Here is a 20,986-nt window from a genome sequence, read left to right as displayed (position 1 = left end):
TCCGTGACTTCTGAGATCATGACAGTGAGGAAAGATGGAGAAGGAAAGTGAAAGCAGCTCTCCAGCCTCCAGATGACCAACTTGCCAATCGGAAAAGCAAGGACGCGCTGTCTTCAGCAGGCAGAACACAGGTGTTTTTTGTGAAGCTGAAAGAAGTACCTGAATACACACCCCCCCGCCGACCAAGTTCAACCCCTTGAATTACAGTGGTCTGGACAGAAGGTTGAGAAAGTACTTGATCCAGAGAACAAGTGACTGGTTCTGTCCATCAGTCCCGGCAGGGAAATGGCACACTCAATTAGTTAGCTAGAGGAGTGTTTAATGACGCAACTATTTACAAAGGCAAGTATGAGGTGCCGGCAGCAGCAAATGATATATACTATTTGCCGATTTCTGAGGGAATTGCTCCCAGCAGGGCAGGTTTGCAGCTACCCAGCTGATGTCCCAGAACCTAGAATGGGGAAGAGATGCGCATAATCAGATCTTAAGAGGGGGTACCAGCTGGCTGCTGCCTGCCCCCCCAGAACACCTCTGAGGAAACTTCAGGGACACGGAGCACCCCCAGGGTTAGTAAGACATTCAAACCTCCCCAAACCCAAAGAGAGCGAGCTGGATATGTAACCGTTAATCAAGGCAAAACAGCTAGTCTACAATGGAGGGAAGGAGGGAGGGAGGGGGGAAACTGGAAGAATAAATAGCACAGAGTAAATAAAATCTCCCTCCCGTCTCATGGTGGTACGCCCCACAAGCTGAAGCCAGCCAGAAGCCAGAAAGCAGGGGAGCCTATGGACATAATCCGTACAAGTCAGCCTTATAGGCACAGAGCAGGTTGGAGAAGAAGAGTGAATGACTCCAGGGAGGCAAAGAGAAAATGGGCAGGACAGTGATCCAAGAAGAGGCTCAGAGCACAACTGTCATGATAGAACTCTAGTCAATTTGATACCAGTAATGCTGAGAAGAAACAAAAGAAAACTGAAACTGAAAAATATATTTGAGGGGCGCCTGCTGGCTCAGTTGATTAAGCATCTGCCTTCAGCTTAGGTCACAATCCCATGGTCCTGGGATCGAGTCCCACATTGGGCTCCTTGCTCAGCAGGGAGCCTGCTTCTCCCTCTCCCTGCCGCTCTCGGGCTTATGCTCTCTCTCTCTCACAAATACATAAAATCTTCTTTTAAAAATCTATTTAGATAAAATAAATACAGTCTTATCATTCAAATTAACTCCATCTTCTTTGCCATGGTTGTGTAATGTACAATAAAAACCAAACTCAAGCAGGAGCTAAACATCTTCCAGATGCTGACCCCAGCCCTTGAATGTCAGGGCAGGGTGCCTATGCTTGTTTGTTGCTTTCAGAGAAGGAAGGAAGGAAGGAGAGGCCATTCTTTACAGAAGCACCCGATATCATCACAAGACCTTTAAAAAGATGTGAGAAATGATGGTTTGGGGGCACTCTCAGTTACAATTACATTAATAATTATAGAATTGAGTCAGGGGCCTTTCAGTGACTCAGTCAGTTAAGCATCTGCCTTCGGCTCAGGTCATGATCCCAGGGTCCGGGGATCAAGCCATCAGGCTCCCCGCTTAGCAGGGAGTCTGTTTCTCCCTTTCCTTCTGCCACTACCCGCTCTCATGCTCTCTCTTGCTCTCTCTCTCTTTCAAATAAATAAATAAAATCTAAAAAAAGAAGAAGAATTGACTCTGTTAGTTTGCAAACTCAGCTTTATGCAACACAGGACTAACCAAAAGACTGTCATTTGAAATTTCAAAATGAGCAATCTTAGGATGAGTAAGCAAACATCCTGATCACTGGCACAACTCTCTAATACCCAATCAGAAGAGTTTTTGGTAGTTGATCATTAACAGCAATGGGGGGCTGTTAGAGCAGAGACCATGAGAACTGAGGAGATGCTAAAGTTGGTCAGAGCACAGTGGGTTTGCCAAGACTGCATGCACATGGAGAACCACCAGAGCACCAAACAAATTCCAGCATCTAGCTCATGCTGTGTGAAAATTTAAAAAGGGACACCTTACTAAAATGCGAGTGGAGAGCCCAGAAAGGGGAGCTCTCCCACGGTACCATTCAACATCAAGAACTGTCCATTATAGATTTGAGAAGATGGGCTTCATATATACAATGGAATATTACTCAGCCATCAGGAAGGATGAATGCCCACCATGTGCATCAACATGGATGGAACTGGAGGGGATTATGCTGACTGAAATAAGTCAAGCAGAGAAAGACAATTGTCATATGGTTTCACTCATATGTGGAACATAAGGAATAGCATGGAGGACATTAGAGGAAGGAAGGGAAAACCGAAGCAGGGTAGATCAGAGGAGGAGATGAACCATGAGAGACTATGGACTCCAGGAAACAATTTGAGGGTTTCAGAGGGGAGGAGGTGGGGGGATGTAGTAGCCCAGTGATGAGTATTAAGGTAGGCATGTGTCCTAATGACCACTGAGGGTTTTATGCATATAATGGGTCATGGAACACTACATCAAAAACCAATGATATAAAAAAAAAAAAAAGAAAAACAACTAATGATGTACTGTATGGTGACTAACAGCATTAAAAAAAAACAAAAACAAACTGTCCATTACAGACAGACCCCCAACAGAAGAATCCTCAACAGGAAAGAATCATCATCAGCTACAGGCCCAACAGGGAACAAAGTACACTGTGTCTCCTGTAAGAAATGATCATCTCAGCAACTCAGAGAATGAGAAACCATCATCACCCTGAATTTCTGCCTTTCTCCCATGAATGTTTGTTTGAAACAACCCCTTCCAACTTCCTCCTTCTTCTCCATCAAACAACGTTCCTCTCCTCTGTTGGACTATCCTGTCATTTCTGCCATAGCCTGCTTGTCCCAAATTGCAATTCTCTGCTATTCCTGAATCAACCCACTTCTGCTGGTAAAATAACCGTTTTATTTTTAAAGTCAACAACTGAAAACTCACAATGGGTGAACAAACCAAGAGAGCATGCCAAAGAAGTCAGAGCAATGAGCTATCCCAGAGGAACAAGATTTTTTTAGGAGAACTTCCACCCACCGAAACAAAGATTCACACATTCTGTAATCTTTAAACTGACTTCAGTGATCTAGTCATCCCACATTCCATCTCGCAGAAAAAGAAATGGCTGTAAAAATCTAAGAATAATTTGGGGGTAAGGCATTTATAAGGGGAAAAAGTGTAGTGTGTGTTCAGCTGACGTAACATTTCTTAAATCTTTCCAGGTTTATAGGGCATGTTGGTCTTTATCATAAATCCCTCAATGAACCCCAATATCACAAGTCCTCCTCATTTTGGTATGCTCAGCCTCTAGCTCAGTATGAGACACAAAGGAGGTCCACCATGTTTGTGAAGCTGAACCCATGAGCAAGCCTTTACTTTTCATTTTACTTTGTCTTTGATTTTTCATTCCTCCTTCATCTCTGCCCTTCTTTCCATCAGTCATTTTCCATCTTTCGCTAAAATAAACCTAACTCATTCACTTCCTATTTCCTTCTCACTTCCAGCTCTGATGCTCCCACAATCTCCATCCCTGGGGTTTAGTGATTCTCAGTTTAAGAAAACGGGGTTCCTAAATACACACATCCACACGCATGTCTGCACGCACACACACACCCCTGCATGCACCCTTCGCACACAATTCTAACTGTGCTAGTCTTTCAGGTCATTCACCAGCGTGTGTGAGGGAGTTCAGACTGTGAGAACAGTTCAACACACACTCGATGCTGATGCCTCCCCAAGGACAAGAGCAAGTTTCGTTTTCATTTCATTTTGTTCATATGCTCACTATTAACATAACTCTAAATGACCCTGTTTTATGAGTTACTAGACTCTTTGGCCAATGTCCCTACCAAAGAGAAAAAGACAAAAATGCCAAGTTTTGGCAAGGAGGTGGAGTGATGCGAGCTCTCCCTTTGCCGAGGGTGGGACGGTAAGTTGATACAGATCCTTCAAACAACTGGCGGGCAGCTTCTACCACAGTAAACCATACATATCCAGTCTCTACACAAGAGAAACCTGTGCCCACGTGTCCGGAAAGACATGTCCAAGAATGTCTGCAGCAGCACGAATAGCATAAGACTCGAAACAACTCACAAGTTGCTGGAGGAAGTCAAGGAGATGACGTGACCACTGGTTGACCTGCCAGATGGATCCAGGCAATCAGAGGCACCTCACCCTTTCCCCTGCCCTGGAAATGTACGTTCTGCTCACAGCTCCCACAGGGGGAGCCATTCCAAGCATGTAGCCCTGAGACAGTAAGGGGTAGATACCATGTGGGCTGTATATATGGCTGACCCCAGTTAAGGCCTGTATATAAACTTTTCAGATTCTGGCAGTGGGTGTGGAGATCTACTTGACTTTCAGCAGCCCAAGACAAGCTTCTGAAGGAAGTTCCCTTGTTGACTAAACCTGCCAGTTACCCATCTGAAGTGCTCTGCCTCTTTCTTCGGTATATCCTTGCCCTCCGTGTCCAGAGGCGAGTTTGTGAACCAATGTATGTCCATCAAGAGCAGAAGGGGTAAATAAAATGTGTAGTATAGTCATACCATCAACTATGACATCACAGCGAAAATGAACTAACAGCACCTGTAACAACATGGGCAAATCTCCAGCTGACCAGAGAACACATGCTCTGTGGCCCCATGCATAAAACCCTCAGCAACGGATAAGAAATTAACTATGGGTATTCAGAAATAGGAAACAAGGTGGTAAAGCTAGGAGGAAAAGCAAGAAAGTGATCAGCATAAAATCAAAAGATGGCTCCCTTTGGGGGGTAAGAGAGCTGGGATTAGGAAGGGTTCCAGGGGCTTCTGGAGAGCTGGCAGGATTCTATTTCTTGGCATAGATGGCAACAGCACAGTATTTACTTTATACAAATGTGTTGAGCTGTACAAAATTATTTTATGTTCTTTTCTGTTGTGGTATTATACAATCAAAAAGGTTAAAAAAATGCTGTGAGGTGTGTAAACCTGGCGATTCACAGACCTGTACCTCTGGGGATAAAAATACATTATATGTTTATAAAAAATAAAATTTAAAAAAAAAGGTTAAAAAAGGGGGGGGGAGAAGAATCAAGGTAGGACAACTATTACCAAATAACTACCACCAAAAAAAAAACAAAACAAACTGGTTTTTGGGTGGAAGAAAGGAGTGAACTAGGTCAGTTTTGTTCTATGAGGCATACCTCAAACAGAGCAGAGCTGTAAAAGGACAGATTTAGGTGAGACCAAAGAATAACAATAAGAAAAGAAAAAGGAGGAGGAAGAAGAGGGGGGAGGGAGGAGAAAAGAGAAAAGAAGGGGAGGGGAGGGAAGGCAAAGCAAGACAAGAGACACCTGTTCACAATTACAGTTACTTAAAAGCAGAACAATCCTTGTAAGAAAGTGAGTGTCCCATCCCTGAAGCTATTCAAGCATGGGCTGGATAAACTGAGAGGGAGGTTCTGGAGACATTGGAACACTGGAAAACGAATAGTAAACAATGTCCTTTCAGACCTAAGATTCTATGATTCTATTTCTCTTTCTCAGCAGTTACAGGTGCGGCCACTTAAAGAAACAAAACAAAACAAAACTCAAAACAATAACATGGCCCAAATATCCTAAACATACAAAGTAGACACTCACTTCACAAAAGTTGTTCCTTTAAAAAAAATAACAAGTATTTTTTAAGGGTTTGCATACAAGCCATTAACTAACCAAAAATAAAGGACGGAGGCGGGGGTGGGGATGGGGGGGAAACTGAGGAACTTCACCGTAATGCTGGAGAAACCACTGTCAAATGAGGCCCAATCATAAATGAAGAGCTGGTGTCAGAACAAAGGCAAAGATCCAAATTGTCCACAATGCTCCTCAAATGCTTTTCTTCTTTTATGATCGATTATCAAAATAGAAGGATTTCATAAAAACCATGGAGTATGGAAATGTTATTGCCTCACGTTAACTCAGAAGCCTTTATCCTCCCCATCTTCGAGCTGATATCAATCACCAGAATTAACTCTTTGACGCTTTCAGAGCAAGAGAGTGGAGCCTTGGCTGAAGGTTATCTTAGAACACATTACATGAAAAAAAACAGGCTCCACTGAGCTGGTAATAATCCAGATTACCACCTAGTCCCCTTTCAGAGCAACAATGGATTTTAACCAGTTTTCTGTTTTATAAATATTATCGTGGCTCAACATATCTAGGAGACACAACATTACCCGCGGCTTTCATCCTGTTTGTATACTAATTATATCAACAACCTGAACCAACTTAACACTATACAAAAACACAGCTGATTTAGCAATCTGTAAATTATACATGTACAGAAATCTGTACCAGAATGTGCTACGTTTCACTCCTGCTAATGTGCATGGATTCTTACTGGCACCTACAATTGTTTGATACAGGTTTCCGAACATTAAAACATATGTTCTGCCTAGGATGGGACCATTTAGGGTAATATTTTTGTAGTTTTCTGGCACTAAAGTCTGCCAGCCTTCATAAGAGAGTAAGTGCCTGGATTTAAGCAACCATCAAAAAATATTCTGGAAAAACACTTTCCAATCATGAATATAAAGAGAAACAGGCTGGTTAGAAAGTCAAAAGGAGGATTTGAAATGATCACTGACATGACCATAAGCAAAATCTGGGGCATAGTCACTTATTCCTGCTAACCACTTGCAACTATCCAAACCACAGATAATTACTAAATCTCTCCTCCAAATGGTCTTCACAAAAAGTTAAACTAGATTTTAGTCCCATCAAGGACAATTAAACACCTTAAAAAAAAATTTTTTTTAAACACAATGTCAGGCCTAAATAAGAGCTCCAACCAGAAACACTGTGGAAAGGTGCTTGGACCAAGTTTCATTAGAATGTAGAATTCTAAGGGGTAAGGAGGGTTTCTGGATTCCCACTATATCCCCAGTGTTCAAGAAATGGGCTCAATAAGTCCTTTTCAAATGAACAAACCTGTCACAGCTGCTGACTAGTCCCTGACAGGCCTCTAACTGCATTTTCTAACTCTGCCTTTTACTAACTAGAGGTAAATTACTTAAGGATTCTTTTTTTTTTTTTTAAGATTTTTATTTGTTTATTTGAGAGAAAGAGAGCACAAGCAAGGGAAGCAGGAGAGGGAGAAGCAGGCTCCCCACTGAGCAGGGAGCTGATGCAGGACCCAATCTCAGGACCTTGGGATCATGACCTAAGGTGAAAGCAGACTCCTAACTGACCGAGCCACCCAGGTGTCCCAAGATTCTCAGGTCTTAAAATTCTAAAATGGAGACACTGCTCCTCTTCTGCTTGCATATGAGGATCCAAGTTATTTAATACTTTATAACAGGTGCTTGAATCAGTAAGGGCCTGTTACCCTGCAGATGACTTCAGTTAACCCATGGACAAAGGTGAAACTGCTGCCCTTAAAAGAATTAGCTTCTCCTTTGCCCTGTTACTCTGTTTGGATGTGGCAGTGTGGATGTTAGCCAAAATGGATGTGTTCTTGTTGTTATAACATTTTTATTCAGTCTCCACTGGGAAATTAAGCTTCTCTAGAGAACATAATGGTAATACAAGGAGGTCGTTGCAGAATGTATCGTGAGGAATATGACACTGGGGTCAAGGGACTTTGGGTCTCAACAGCTCTGCCCTTAAATATTTGAGGAAATGTGCTTGCTTCACTTTCTTCATGTATACAAAGATGGGGAAGGAGAGGCAGACAACATAGCAGCAAACCCTACAGGTTATAATATTCCAGACACCAGATATTCAAATGGCCCAAGACAAAGCCAGTTTTATTATCCATAAACATATAATGAGAGTAGTTGTTTTATTTTGTTGTTTTTGAAGGATAACAGTAGTTACACATGCTAAATCTTATGGCTGGAAAAACAATGATGAATGATAGCCTCCAAAGACCTCCTGCGTCAGGCACTGTGTGCCTCCCACTTTGAATAAGTCATTTACTATTCCTAGGGCTGTTTTCTGATCTGTAATAGATGAACAAAAATACTGCAATAAGACCACTGGGAGAAAATGCTTAATTAAGATGATCCAAAAAGTATTGCTATTTAAAGGTAAACTGCTATTTCAATACTGTAATGTCCAAAAAAAGGCTAGTGGATCTGGGGAGGAGACAATCAATATTTTTAAATAGACCTTTTTCCATCACAGTAAAATAAAATAATGCATGGAGATATTGTGATAGTTCCATGAGTCCACATATTTTTCTTCTATTTGTGTTTTGGAAATGTGGTGAAAGGGATCACTAAAAGCTTATATCCCACGTGTCAAGACCAGAATATTTTCTTCTGAAATAATAGATAATTTAAAAAGTTCATCCAGCTCTCCTAGGATGTTTTGTTTGTGTTGTTGATGTCCTTTGGTTGGGTGGTTAACTGAAGTCAAGCTGTTGGAATTGGTGCTGAAATTAAAATGGCAACACTAAAAATATTCCCAGCTACTTAGTCTATTGACATTCTATATATGCTTAGAGAGAAGTGGTTCTAAGAAAATCAACTAGAGTATTCTGCCATCTCAGCTCCGAGATTCATTTTATGTTTGTGTGGTATTTCACCATTCTTTTTGCTTTTTAAGATTTATGTATTTATTTTAGAAAGAGAGACAGAAAGTGCAAGCAGGGAAGGGGCAGAGGGAGGGAGAATCCTTAAGCAGACTCCCCACTGAGTGGGGAGCCCACCACAGACGTTGATCCCAGGACCCTGAGATCAGGACCTGAGCTAAAACCAAGAGTGAGACACTCCTCGGACTGAATCACCCAGGTGCCCCTGGTTCCACCATTCTTAAGGTCCTCCTACAAGCCCAATGAACCTTATGACTGTTTCATATAAGATTTTTACCTCTCTCTCCACTCAAAAATATTATATGATGCACATTAAACATAAGCTTTCCCCTATACCTTAAAGAACACAGCCTCTTCACACCACACTCCCCCCCCAAAAAATGGAACTGTCATTGATATTTATGAGAAAGTTGGGTGTCAGGCACACTAGGATCCCCAAATCTGCAAGACTGTCTCCACAGCCCCTAACAGGTCAATAACCACAGCAGGTTAACTCTCAGTGATTTCATTTTTTAAAATGCATGAACACCTCTAGCTTTTTTATGACAAAAGAGTTCATTTGACCCTTTGTGTAGTAATTATCATCCCCTCGAATCCCCAGGTCATAGCTGTGACCTTGTTCTAAAAGCCACCTCACTAAGTTTGAGTGGACAAGACATTGAAGGGAAAGGTGACCAACCAGAAATTCTTCAATACTCTTATTCTTCAGAGGCACACGATAAAGGATCATTTCTAAAATATTTAAATAATCTACAATAATATGTTATCATAGTTGACAAGTTTTTTGTTGCAAGCTAACCTTACAACACTTTTTAATTAAAGAGTATTTCTTGGAGGCATAAGTCACTTTTCACGCTCTTCCCCTGAATCCCTAACTAAATCCAAATAGAAGCCCATGATTTTAACACAAGCTCCTCCTTAAAGCTCTAAAGCTGCGCTATTTCCGCATTTTTAAAACCTATTTCCTCAGTCAACTCTTCGTATCATCTGCATCTGGAAGGAGAGGAGTCCCAGAGCCCGTGAAGATATCTCCGCTCTTGGCCCCTTTCCATCCAGCCCTTTGACGAAAGGGTGTGCACCGCACCTTCCAGATGCCACCTCCTAACTGCTCTGCCAGGCGCGTTAGCCAGGATGCTTTGCTGTGGGTCCTAAAGGTATCCGAAATATTTCTTTTTCCATCCCTGCTGCTAGAACTCTCACAGTCTAGCGCTTCACGACACGGTCCCTCTTAATGCCACAGAGAAAGAGAGGAGCGGGGAACACTGGTTTACTGGGTAAGGGATAGACTGACACACTTGGTGAGCTTGGGAATGGAGAGCTGAGCAAGATTTATAGGCATAAAACACCGCTGAGGTTTGGAAGAGAGGAACTATACGGCAGATTTGCTCCTGTGATCGTTTGGCCAGCTCTGCACCTATGCGCTCCATTTCCCATATAAGTCCAGGAAACTCTGCCCCTCGGGAGCCTCAACTTAACCTCCAAGAGGGTGGGTGGGTGAAGAGGTGGAACCGGGTAACCTGCAGCTAGTCCCTGTATCTCCGCGTCCCCACACCTCGGACTTTTCTGCTGCCGGATGGAAGGTGGAAGCAACTGCCGCCCCCATCCCTCGGGGGCGCAGACCCGAGTGGCCTTCTCTGCTGCTGGCTCTCCCTGGGGAGAGGCGGCGCCCGGGGTGCAGCCGGAGCCCGACGAGCCTCGGCGGAGGGGTGGGCAGTGCCGATGCGGAGCGCGCTGCCGCTCCTGCCGCGTCCGGCTTCCCATCACTTTTCCCAATACTTTGCCCATCAGCTATCACGCTCTCTGGAGAGGAGACAGAGAAGAAGCGAGAAGAGCCCTAAAGGCGTCCCCAGCAGAGCTCTCCTCTTGGGACGGGGGCCCACAGACCTCGCCCCACCCTACGCACCTAGCCCAGCCTCCGGGAGGCAGCCCCGGGCGCCCGCGCCGCGGCTCCCAGCAAAGCTCCGGGTCCTACTGCATCTGCTGGCGCCGAGCGGCGGGAGGCGGCGGCAATCGAGGCACGGATAAAAAGCCTGGGTAACCGAAATCCGAATGCACCTCTTACCACTGGACCGCCGGACAATGTTCTCCAGAAACGTGTTCTGCGGGGCCACCAGTCCTCTCCTGCCCCCGGCCATGGTCATCCTCCCGGCAGTTTGGAGTCCTGGGGGTGTCCCGGCGCGGCTTCTCACGGCAGCAGGAAGCTGGGCGCCGGGCCCTCGCGCGATCCCAGCTCCAAGCGCCCCATGCGCCCCGCGGGGACCCGGGCGGCCAGGGGCGGCGGCTCCCTCCCGCGGCCACCCTCGCGCCCTCTTCGCGCCTCCCTCCCTGCGGCCCGCCTCGCAGAGCACTCGCGCGGGGCTCGCCTCGCCGCAGCCGCTTCCGGGTGGGCGGAGGGAGCCCCGGCGCCTGGGACGGGGCGCCCCCTACCGGGCGCTGCGCCCCCCACCCCCCGCCGGCCTGCGGGAAGCTAGCGGGGGGCTCCCGCAGCTGCCTGGAAGCTGCTGGCGACGGTGGGCCGAGGCTGGGTTAGCAGCGCCACCCTCTGGGCACAGCCCCGCGATGGGTTCGGGATGCGCCTTGGGCTAGTGGAGAGGAAGGCGTTCTGAGCCCTGTCCTTGGTGGATTCACTTCAAACAAGGTCACCACGAGTCCTGGGAGGACATGATCCTATAAGTCTCTTCCTTCAGTCTCTTTCAGGCCGGAGCCTCTGGGAGCTCTGAGCCTCTTGGAACACCTTCCCGCCTCTCCTTAGGGTTTGTTAGCCTCATCTGTGAAAGTTGCCAGTGTTCCACCAGTAGTTAAAAAAAAGTTGAATTTTAAGAGGTCAGCCGTGCAGAGTGACCACCTGACCGAGTTCCCGAAGAACGGTCTTGAGTTGCCAAGATAACCAAAGGCACAAATGCAGGCTCTGGACGTTTGATAAATTTGCTGAGTGACTGACCTGATTGCCAGCCTTCTCCAGCATCTACTTTCACAAAAGGGCAAGAAAATATATGTACATATGCATAACTTTTTTTTAGCCCAAGCGCAACCTGTTAATAGGAGCAAACTGACAGACATCGAAACAGTGGGCTTGGGGCTCCTGGGTGGTTCAGTGGGTTAAGCCTGTGCCTTCGGTTCAGGTCATGATCTCAGGGTCCTGGGATGGAGCCCTGCATCGGGCTCTCTGCTCAGCAGTGAGCCTGCTTCCCCCTCTCTCTGCCTGCCTCTCTGCCTACTTGTGATTTCTCTCTCTCTGTCAAATAAATAAATAAAAATCTAAAAAAACAAAAACAACAACAACAAAAAAACTGGGCTTGGGGCACCTGGGTGGCTCGGTGGGTTAAAGCCTCTGCCTTCAGCTGGGGTCAAGATCCCAGGATCCTAGGATCGAGCCCCGCACCAGGCTCTTGGCTCAGTGGGGAGCCTGCTTCCTCCTCTCTCTGCCTGCCTCTCTGCCTACTTGTGATCTCTGTCTGTCAAATAAATAAATAAAAATATTTTTAAAAAATCTATATGAGGAAAAATTACAAAACTCTAATGAGAGAAATCAGAGAAGATATAAATAAATGGAGAGGTGTTCATAGATAGGAAAACTGAATACTGTCAAGACTGTCAGTCTTCCTGGGCGGCTCAGTGTGTTAAAGCCCCTGCCTTCTGCTTGGGTCATGATCCCAGGATCCTGCCTGCCTCTCTGCTTACTTATGATTGCTTTCTCTGTCCAATAAAATAAATAAATAAATAAATAAATAAATAAATAAATCTTAAAAATCAAAAACAAAAACAGTGGGCTTGCCTCTGAGGGCAAATGCTCGGGGTGGAGGGATGGGGCCAGCAGCTTCCCCAGCCTTGGCGTAAAGGACTGTCTACACCACAAGGATGAGGTACTGGTCTCCACACCTGCCCCTGATATAACGAATCACATACATCAAAGTTTTCCGGGCAGGATCACACTTTGGCTCGCTTTCCTGTGCTCATTTAGTTGGGCCATTTCCACCTGAACATGACTCTTTTTACCTGTCTTTTTTACTGTATGTCCTCGGTGGATGTGGCCAGAAATGGTGCCCCACAAAAGGAATGAGCTGACAGTCTTCTGGTCAGTTCCAGACTAGATGAATAGTTGACACAAAAATGTTTACAAGGGAAAAACAGACTCCACCACATCGACGGTCCAGGTTAACCATCCCGACTCACCCTATTTGTATTGCAGACAGCCTGTCTCCATTTACTAGTCTCAAAATACAGGGACTGATTCTTGCCCAGCAAAGCCTCAGCGTTACCGTGAAGATCAAACATAATGATGCAGGGGGGCAGCGCTCTAAACTGTGAAGTGCTATACCAAGGTAAGACGTCATCATTGAGTGACTAAATAAATTGGGCCATTGCAGACATCATCGTGTGAGGCCACAAAGTAAACAGGGGTCGGCTAATAGCCCAGTTAGGTAAGGTTTGTGTAGGATTTGAAATCGAAGTAATGATAACACTTCTTCCATAAGATAGCCCATCACAGAAGACACCCAGCTTAGAGCTGCGATTTCTTAAGCCCTAGCTCCGTCTAGTGGCCCTTTGTTCCATTACAAATGAGGTAACATGGTGATTGGCAAGAGCTTATCTGAAATGTACTTGGTGCTGAGCTGGCTCGGTGGTGACTGCCCACTTCATTTGAATAAGTTCATTTGAATAAGGTTCTTAAGGTTATGTTATCTAAGGCACAAACATGCCCAAAGGGAGATTTTTCATGACAATATTAAAAACCCATCAAGCAACCTCATAATCCTGCTTGTGCAAGGAAGATAAAGAAGAGAATAGGGGAAATCTGTCAGAGAGAGTTAATAAAACTTCTCAGATTTTAATGAGCTTTCATGTTCTGCGGCTCAGATAAAAAAGAAACAGATGATATTCATTTGAGGTGAGAGATGTTAAAGCCTTTTACCTGATAAGAAGAAAGAACAAGGAGATCTCTTCCATTTTAATTTTTAAATGTAGTACTACTGTGATTCTCATCATGCACTACATTGTATGGGGAGGGGCACCGTTTTAAATACTATAAATTTTAGTGGCACACTTGGAGAGATTAAAAGACCTAAAAGAACACTAAAAAATCAGCAGTCTTTAACCACCATTACTACTCAGTGTGACCATGTCACACAGTGTCTATGAAAGCATGTCTCAAAGAGAAAGCAAAGCATTCTCTTGCCCCACGCTCAGCACTGTCAGACTGTGGGAAGAGAGTTGTGTTCTGTCCCATCCACGTTCTCTTTGATAATTCACAGGCCAAGGTTGCATGTGCTCAGTAAATACACCTCATCTTTTCAGGAGCAGGTTTGACAATACACTCTACTTCTTACCTCTTGACACCTTATGTTCCCTACTCTACATTCAGTTCCAGGATCTGCTCAGCTTCAAATTCTGAGATCTATTACTGAAATGTAAGTATCTCAGTGGGAGCAAGCTTTCTTCTTAAAAATTTGTCAAAATCTGGTAACACATTTGTAAAGGATTCACACTATACCGATGTGCCTTGGCAAAGCAGTTGAGGGTTCCAGTATTTTTATATAACAGGCAAAGCCACTTCTCATTTAAAGGGACAATTTTAAATAACTGTGACCAGAATTCAAATTAAGTTGCCTCTATCCCTCCTTGCAGAAAGTTGGCTACCACTGTCTAGAACTTCTACCGAGAATACAGAGTCTGAAATGAAACCTTGTAAACTTTGACTCCAATGTCTCTCACCTACCGTTCTCAGCGGTTCTCCTCCTGTACTTTCCAGCATTTAGTTTATCCCTCAATTATATCATATTATCATTATATCATATCACACAATAGATGGAGAGCTCCTTGAAACAAAGGTGAACTTTGCCAGTCTTTGTTCTGACCAACGTAATTGAGCCATGATGTAATTAGTGAGTTCACCGGGGCTGGATAGTGATGGATACTACAACAGAGAGAGCATGGCAATGGAAGTGTGCAGACTGGCTGGGAAAGGAGTCCAGAGGTTACCAGAAAAATCTCTATGCCTGAGAGCAACAAAAAAAACTCTCAAATGCAGAGGAAGACAATGCCACGTATTGGGGGCGGGGTGGAAATGACAAAATGCAAAGAGAGAAATTACATTTTTTTTCCTTTTATTAAGACCGTCAGGTATAGGTGACATATTTCAGAAAGCCAAGGACCCTGATGGGGTCCGTGATCAAAGGAGCGAGACTGCTGCAAAGCGGAGGTCAAGCCAAGCTTTATTTCGCACCTGCACCAAGAATCAAACCGACCGGCCAGGGCCGTCTCTTACGGAGAAAGCAACGACCCCCAGCCTCACAGACTAGCTTTTATAGAGTGAAGGCCATGTGGTTGAGCCTGGCCAATGACACTGTAATACACAGAGAAAGTTGCATAGTCATGCTAGGTCACACATGGGTGGCCAATTGAATTACAATTTACCCTATAGTAGCTGTTTGAACTAGCCTATCTCTCTGGTCAGAATTGGCACCCTAGTTTGGCACCCAAAAGATGGGGTTTACATTCTTTGGTGGTTAGGAAGATAGTATGTGTGCTTTACTGATTGGATGTCTCCACCTGGCCTGACTCGTCCTTGCATTCTGGGCTCTGTTATCTCCACATGACCTAACCCGTCCTTGTATTTGGGCTCTGTTATCAGGGACTGGTCAACAATATTTTACTGGTTTCCCAGACTTGCTTTTAAGTAAGTTCTCCTGGTGGTGGTGGTGGGGGGGAGTGGGGGGCAGGGTCAGTTTAATTTTTACTGCATAAAAAACAAAATGGCTGTTTAATCGAGATGGAGTCACTCTGGCTAAGTAGGCCCCTACAGACCCCTCAAACATGGAAGAGTCACCTATGAGTCCTGGAAGCTCTGGGAGCCAAAATGGCCAAGCAGGGATACCTCATCATTACCAAACAATTAGCACCATTAGGAGAAATTGAACGTGAAGGTAACTTCACCTGCTCTGCCACCATGAGTGAAATATTTAAAACAGGGGGAATTTACAGCAAGAGAAATTTCAGCTCCTAAAACCCAATGACTGATGTGTCGTTTGTTACATTTAACTTCTGTTAACAAAAATTCTTTTCTAATAAACTTACAGGAAGAGGGTTGTGAAGGCCATACCCACTGGAAGGACCTGTTCTTTATTATAGATACTTCCCCTCATCCCTGGAGTGCTGGGAGAAGGGAGAGAATCTGCCACAATGAGAATCATACTCCATAATCTATGTGACCGGGGGGAAAGGATGCACAGATGTGGGTGTTGCACTCAACTGTGGCTAACTCAATAGGCATATATAAATGTCTGTAGAATTGGGTTATGTCCTTCTAATGCCCAAAGTTAATATCCTTCTTTCTCATTTCCTCTTACCATCAGAGAACAGGATCTGTTACTGCACTCCCCCTCATGGAAAATAATTAAAAGCCATTTACAACAGTCTCATTTTATTATAACGTTTGCTCAAAGACTAGTATATGCCAGTCACTGGGAGAGATTCTGAGGATGGGAAGATGCTAATGATTGGCACTTGCGCTCAAGAAACCAATAAACACCTGGTGAATGCTTTTGCTTCTTTACAATTTCTCTCCTTTTAGCTACCTTCCTCTCTCAGTTACACACTCTAAATCTTTCTTTCTCTGTCAATAAATTAGAGTTCAGCTTGATCTCATCACTGAAGACTTTCCCAACTCCTCTTAACTGACACTTGAACTTCCTCTAAGATCTTGAAATCCCACTGATCACCCTCCTTTGGAGGCTATTCATCTGGTATGGTCTGTGTTCCTAGAAGCCAGAAGCTGCAATGAGAATTCATCTAACCCCTCAATAACATCTCCAAATCACTACTCTTCCACATTCATATAAACTTTTTCCTGGAGGAATCAAGATGGCTGAGATGTAGCAGGCTGAGACTACTCCAGGTAGCAGGAGATCAGCTAGATAGCTTATCTTAAGATTGCAAACACCTACAAATCCAATGGGAGATCGAAGAGAAGAAGAACAACAATTCTAGAAATAGAAAATCAACCACTTTCTGAAAGGTAGGACTGGCGGAGAAGTGAATCCAAAGCGACGGGAAGATAGACTGCGGGGGGAGGGGCCGGCTCCCAGCAAGCGGCGGAGCAACGGAGCACTAAATCAGGACTTTTAAAAGTCTGTTCCGCTGAGGGACATCGCTCCAGAGGCTAAACCGGGGTGAAGCCCATGCGGGGTCAACGTGGCCTCAGGTCCCGCAGGGTCAATGTGGCCTCAGGTCCCACAGGGTCACAGAAGGATCGGGGGTGGCTGAGTGTCACAGAGCTTGCATGTATTAGAAAGGGGAAGCCAGCTACAGAGACAGAGCCGAGGAGTGAGCTCTCAGCTCGGGGTTACCTTGAACCAGTCGCAGGCTTGGTCAGCTCAGAGCGCGGCTGGAGGCCAGGGAGATGGGAGTAAATGGGCGTTGTTCTCTGAGGGCGCACTGAGGAGTGGGGCCCCGGGCTCTTGGCTTCTCCAGGCCAGAGACCGGGAGGCCGCCATTTTCATTCCTGTCCTCTGGAACTCTACGGAAAGCACTCAGGGAACAAAAGCTCCCGAAAGCAAACCCGAGCTGATTACTCAGCCCGGCCCCTGGTAAGGGTGGTGCAATTCTGCCTGGGGCAAAGACACTTAAGAATCACTACAACAGGCCCCTCCCCCAGAAGATCAAGAAATCCAGCCAGGACCAAGTTCATCTACCAAGGAGTGCAGTTTCAATACCAAGGAGAGCAGCAGAATTCCAGAGGAGGAGAAAGCAAAGCACGGAACTCATGGCTTTCTCCCCATGATTCTTTAGTCTTGCAGTTAATTTAATTTTTTTTTCTTTTTCAATTTTTTTTCTCTCTTCTTCTGATAATTTTTTTTAACTTTTACCCTTTTCTTTTTTAATGTTTTTAACTAGTTTATCATTATATATATATATATATATATACTTGTCTTTTTTATATTTTTCCTTTATTCGTTTTCTTTTTTTAATTGTTTCTTTCATTTTTTCTTTTTTTCTTTCTGAACCTATTTTATCCCCTTTTCCCCCCCCTCATGATTTGGGATCTCTTCTGATTTGGTTAAAGGATATTTTCCTGGGGTCTTTGCCACCCTTTTAGTATTTTACTTGCTCCTTCATATACTCATATATGGACAAAATGACAAGGCGGAAAAATTCACCACAAAAAAAAAAAAAAAGAACAAGAGGCAGTACCGAAGCCTAGGGACCTAATCAACACAGACATTGGTAATATGTCAGATCTAGAGTTCAGAATGACAATTCTCAAGTTCTAGCCGGGCTCAAAAAAGGTATGGAAGATATTAGAGAAACCCTCTCGGGAGATATAAAAGCCCTTTCTGGAGAAATAAAAGAACTAAAATCTAACCAAGTTGAAATCAAAAAAGCTATTAATGAGGTGCAATCAAAAATGGAGGTTCTCACTGCTAGGATAAATGAGGCAGAAGAAAAAATTAGCAAACTAGAAGACCAAATGACAGAGAATAAAGAAGCTGAAAAAAAGAGGAACAAACCGCTACTGGACCATGAGGGGAGAATTTGAGAGATAAGTGATACCATAAGATGAAACAACATTAGAATAATTGGGATTCCAGAAGAAGAGGAAACAGAGAGGGGAGCAGAAGGTATATTGGAGAGAATTATTGGAGAGAATTTCCCCAATATGGCAAAGGGAACAAGCATCAAAATCCAGGAGGTGCAGAGAACCCCCCTCAAAATCAACAAGAATAGGGCCACACCCCGTCACCTAATAATAAAATTTACAAGTCTTAGTGACAAAGAGAAAATCCTGAAAGCAGTCCGGGAAAAGAAGTCTGTAACATACAATGGTAAAAATATTAGATTGGCAGCAGACTTATCCACAGAGACCTGGCAGGCCAGAAAGAGCTGGCATGATATATTCAGAGTACTAAACGGGAAAAACATGCAGCCAAGAATACTATATCCAGCTAGGCTATCATTGAAAATAGAAAGACAGATCAAAAGCTTCCGGGACAAACAAAAATTGAAAGAATTTGTAAACACCAAGCCAGCTCTACAGGAAATATTGAAAGGGGTCCTCTAAGCAAAGAGAGACTGTAAAACTAGTAGAACAGAAAGAAACAGAGACAATATACAATAACAGTCACCTAACAGGCAATACAATGGCACTAAATTCATATCTCTCAATACTTACCCTGAATGTGAATGGGCTAAATGCCCCAATCAAAAGACACAGGGTATCAGAATGGATAAAAAAACAAAACCCATCTATATGTTGCCTACAAGAAACTCATCTTAAACCTGAAGACACCTCCAGATTTAAAGTGAGGGGATGGAAAACAATTTACCATGCTAATGGACATCAGAAGAAAGCAGGAGTGGCAATCCTTATATCAGATCAATTAGATTTTAAGCCAAAGACTATAATAAGAGATGAGGAAGGACACTATATCATACTCAAAGGAACTGTCCAACAAGAAGATCTAACAATTTTAAATATCTATGCCCCTAACGTGGGAGCAGCCAACTATATAAACCAATTAATAACAAAATCAAAGAAACACATCGACAATCATACAATAATCGTAGGGGACTTTAACACTCCCCTCACTGAAATGGACAGATCATCCAAGCAAAAGATCAACAAGGAAATCAAGGCCTTGAATGACACACTGGACCAGATGGACATCACAGATATATTCAGAACATTTCATCCCAAAGCAACAGAATACACATTCTTCTCTAGTGCACATGGAACATTCTCCAGAATAGATCACATCCTCGGTCCTAAATCAGGTCTCAACCGGTATCCAAAGATTGGAATCATTCTCTGCATATTTTCAGACCACAATGCTCTGAAGCTAGAACTCAATCACAAGAGGAAATTTGGAAAGAACCCAAAGACATGGAGACTAAACAGCATCCTTCTAAAGAATGAATGGGTCAACCAGGAAATTAAAGAAGAATTGAAAAAATTCATGGAAACAAATGATAATGAAAACACAACAGTTCAAAATCTGTGGGACACAACAAAGGCAGTCCTGAGAGGAAAATATATAGCGGTACAAGCCTTTCTCAAGAAACAAGAAAGGTCTCAGGTACACAACCTAAACCTAAACCTAAAAGAGCTAGAGAAAGAACAAGAAAGAAACCCTAAACCCAGCAGGAGAAGAGAAATCATAAAGATCAGAGCAGAAATCAATGAAATAGAAACCAAAAACACAATAGAACAAATCAACAAAACTAGGAGCTGGTTCTTTGAAAGAATTAATAAGATCGATAAACCCCTGGCCAGACTTATCAAAAAGAAAAGAGAAAGGACCCAAATAAATAAAATCATGAATGAGAGAGGAGAGATCACAACGAACACCAAAGAAATACAGACAATTATAAGAACATACTATGAGCAACTCTACGCCAACAAATTTGACAATCTGGAAGAAATGGATGCATTCCTAGAGACATATAAACTACCACAACTGAACCAGGAAGAAATAGAAAACCTGAACAGACCCATAACCAATAATGAGATTGAAACAGTCATCAGAAATCTCCAAACAAACAAAAGCCCAGGGCCAGACGGCTTCCCAGGGGAATTCTACCAAACATTTAAAGAAGAACTAATTCCTATTCTCCTGAAACTGTTCCAAAAAATAGAAATGGAAGGAAAACTTCCAAACTCATTTTATGAGGCCAGCATCACCTTGATCCCAAAGCCAGACAAGGATCCCATCAAAAAAGAGAACTACAGACCAATATCCTTGATGAACACAGATGCGAAAATTCTCACCAAAATACTAGCCAATAGGATTCAACAGTACATTAAAAGGATTATTCACCACGACCAAGTGGGATTTATTCCAGGGCTGCAAGTTTGGTTCAACATACGCAAATCAATCCATGTGATACAACACATTAATAAAAGAAAGAACAAGAACCATATGATACTCTCAATAGATGCTGAAAAAGCATTTGACAAAGTACAGCATCCCTTCCTGATCAAAACTCTTCAAAGTATAGGGATAGAGGGCACATACCTCAATATTATCAAAGCCGTCTATGAAAAACCGACCACAAATATCATTCTCAATGGAGAAAAACTGAAAGCTTTTCCGCTCAGGTCAGGAACACGGCAGGGATGTCCATTATCACCACTGCTATTCCACATAGTACTAGAAGTCCTAGCCTCAGCAATCAGACAACAAAAGGAAATTAAAGGCATCCAAATTGGCAAAGAAGAAGTCAAACTCTCACTCTTCGCAGATGATATGATACTATATGTGGAAAACCCAAAAGACTCCACTCCAAAACTGCTAGAACTTGTACAGGAATTCAGTAAAGTGTCAGGATATAAAATCAATGCGCAGAAATCAGCTGCATTTCTCTACACCAACAACAAGACAGAAGAAAGAGAAATTAAGGAGTCAATCCCATT

General features: G+C 43.7%; 1 protein-coding gene across 2 annotated transcripts in view; it reads right to left on the bottom strand.

Annotated features, from left to right (window-relative positions):
- LOC111162367 (potassium voltage-gated channel subfamily H member 1) overlaps nt 1-10,718 on the bottom strand; it is a 373,079-nt gene extending 362,361 nt beyond the window's left edge. For both annotated transcript variants that reach the window (XM_022526742.1, XM_022526743.1), the window contains exon 1: nt 10,640-10,718. In XM_022526742.1, the coding sequence (XP_022382450.1) occupies nt 10,640-10,718 (79 nt within the window). The remainder of the gene's footprint in view (nt 1-10,639) is intronic.
- Nucleotides 10,719-20,986: the final 10,268 nt, after the last annotated feature.

The sequence above is a fragment of the Enhydra lutris genome, unplaced genomic scaffold, assembly GCF_002288905.1.
Source record: "Enhydra lutris kenyoni isolate GAN:26980312 unplaced genomic scaffold, ASM228890v2 scaffoldscaffold91, whole genome shotgun sequence".
In the NCBI taxonomy this organism is placed as follows: domain Eukaryota; kingdom Metazoa; phylum Chordata; class Mammalia; order Carnivora; family Mustelidae; genus Enhydra; species Enhydra lutris.
The sequence above is the reverse complement of the archived record's forward strand: the minus strand, read 5'-3'. Positions and strand labels throughout refer to the sequence as shown.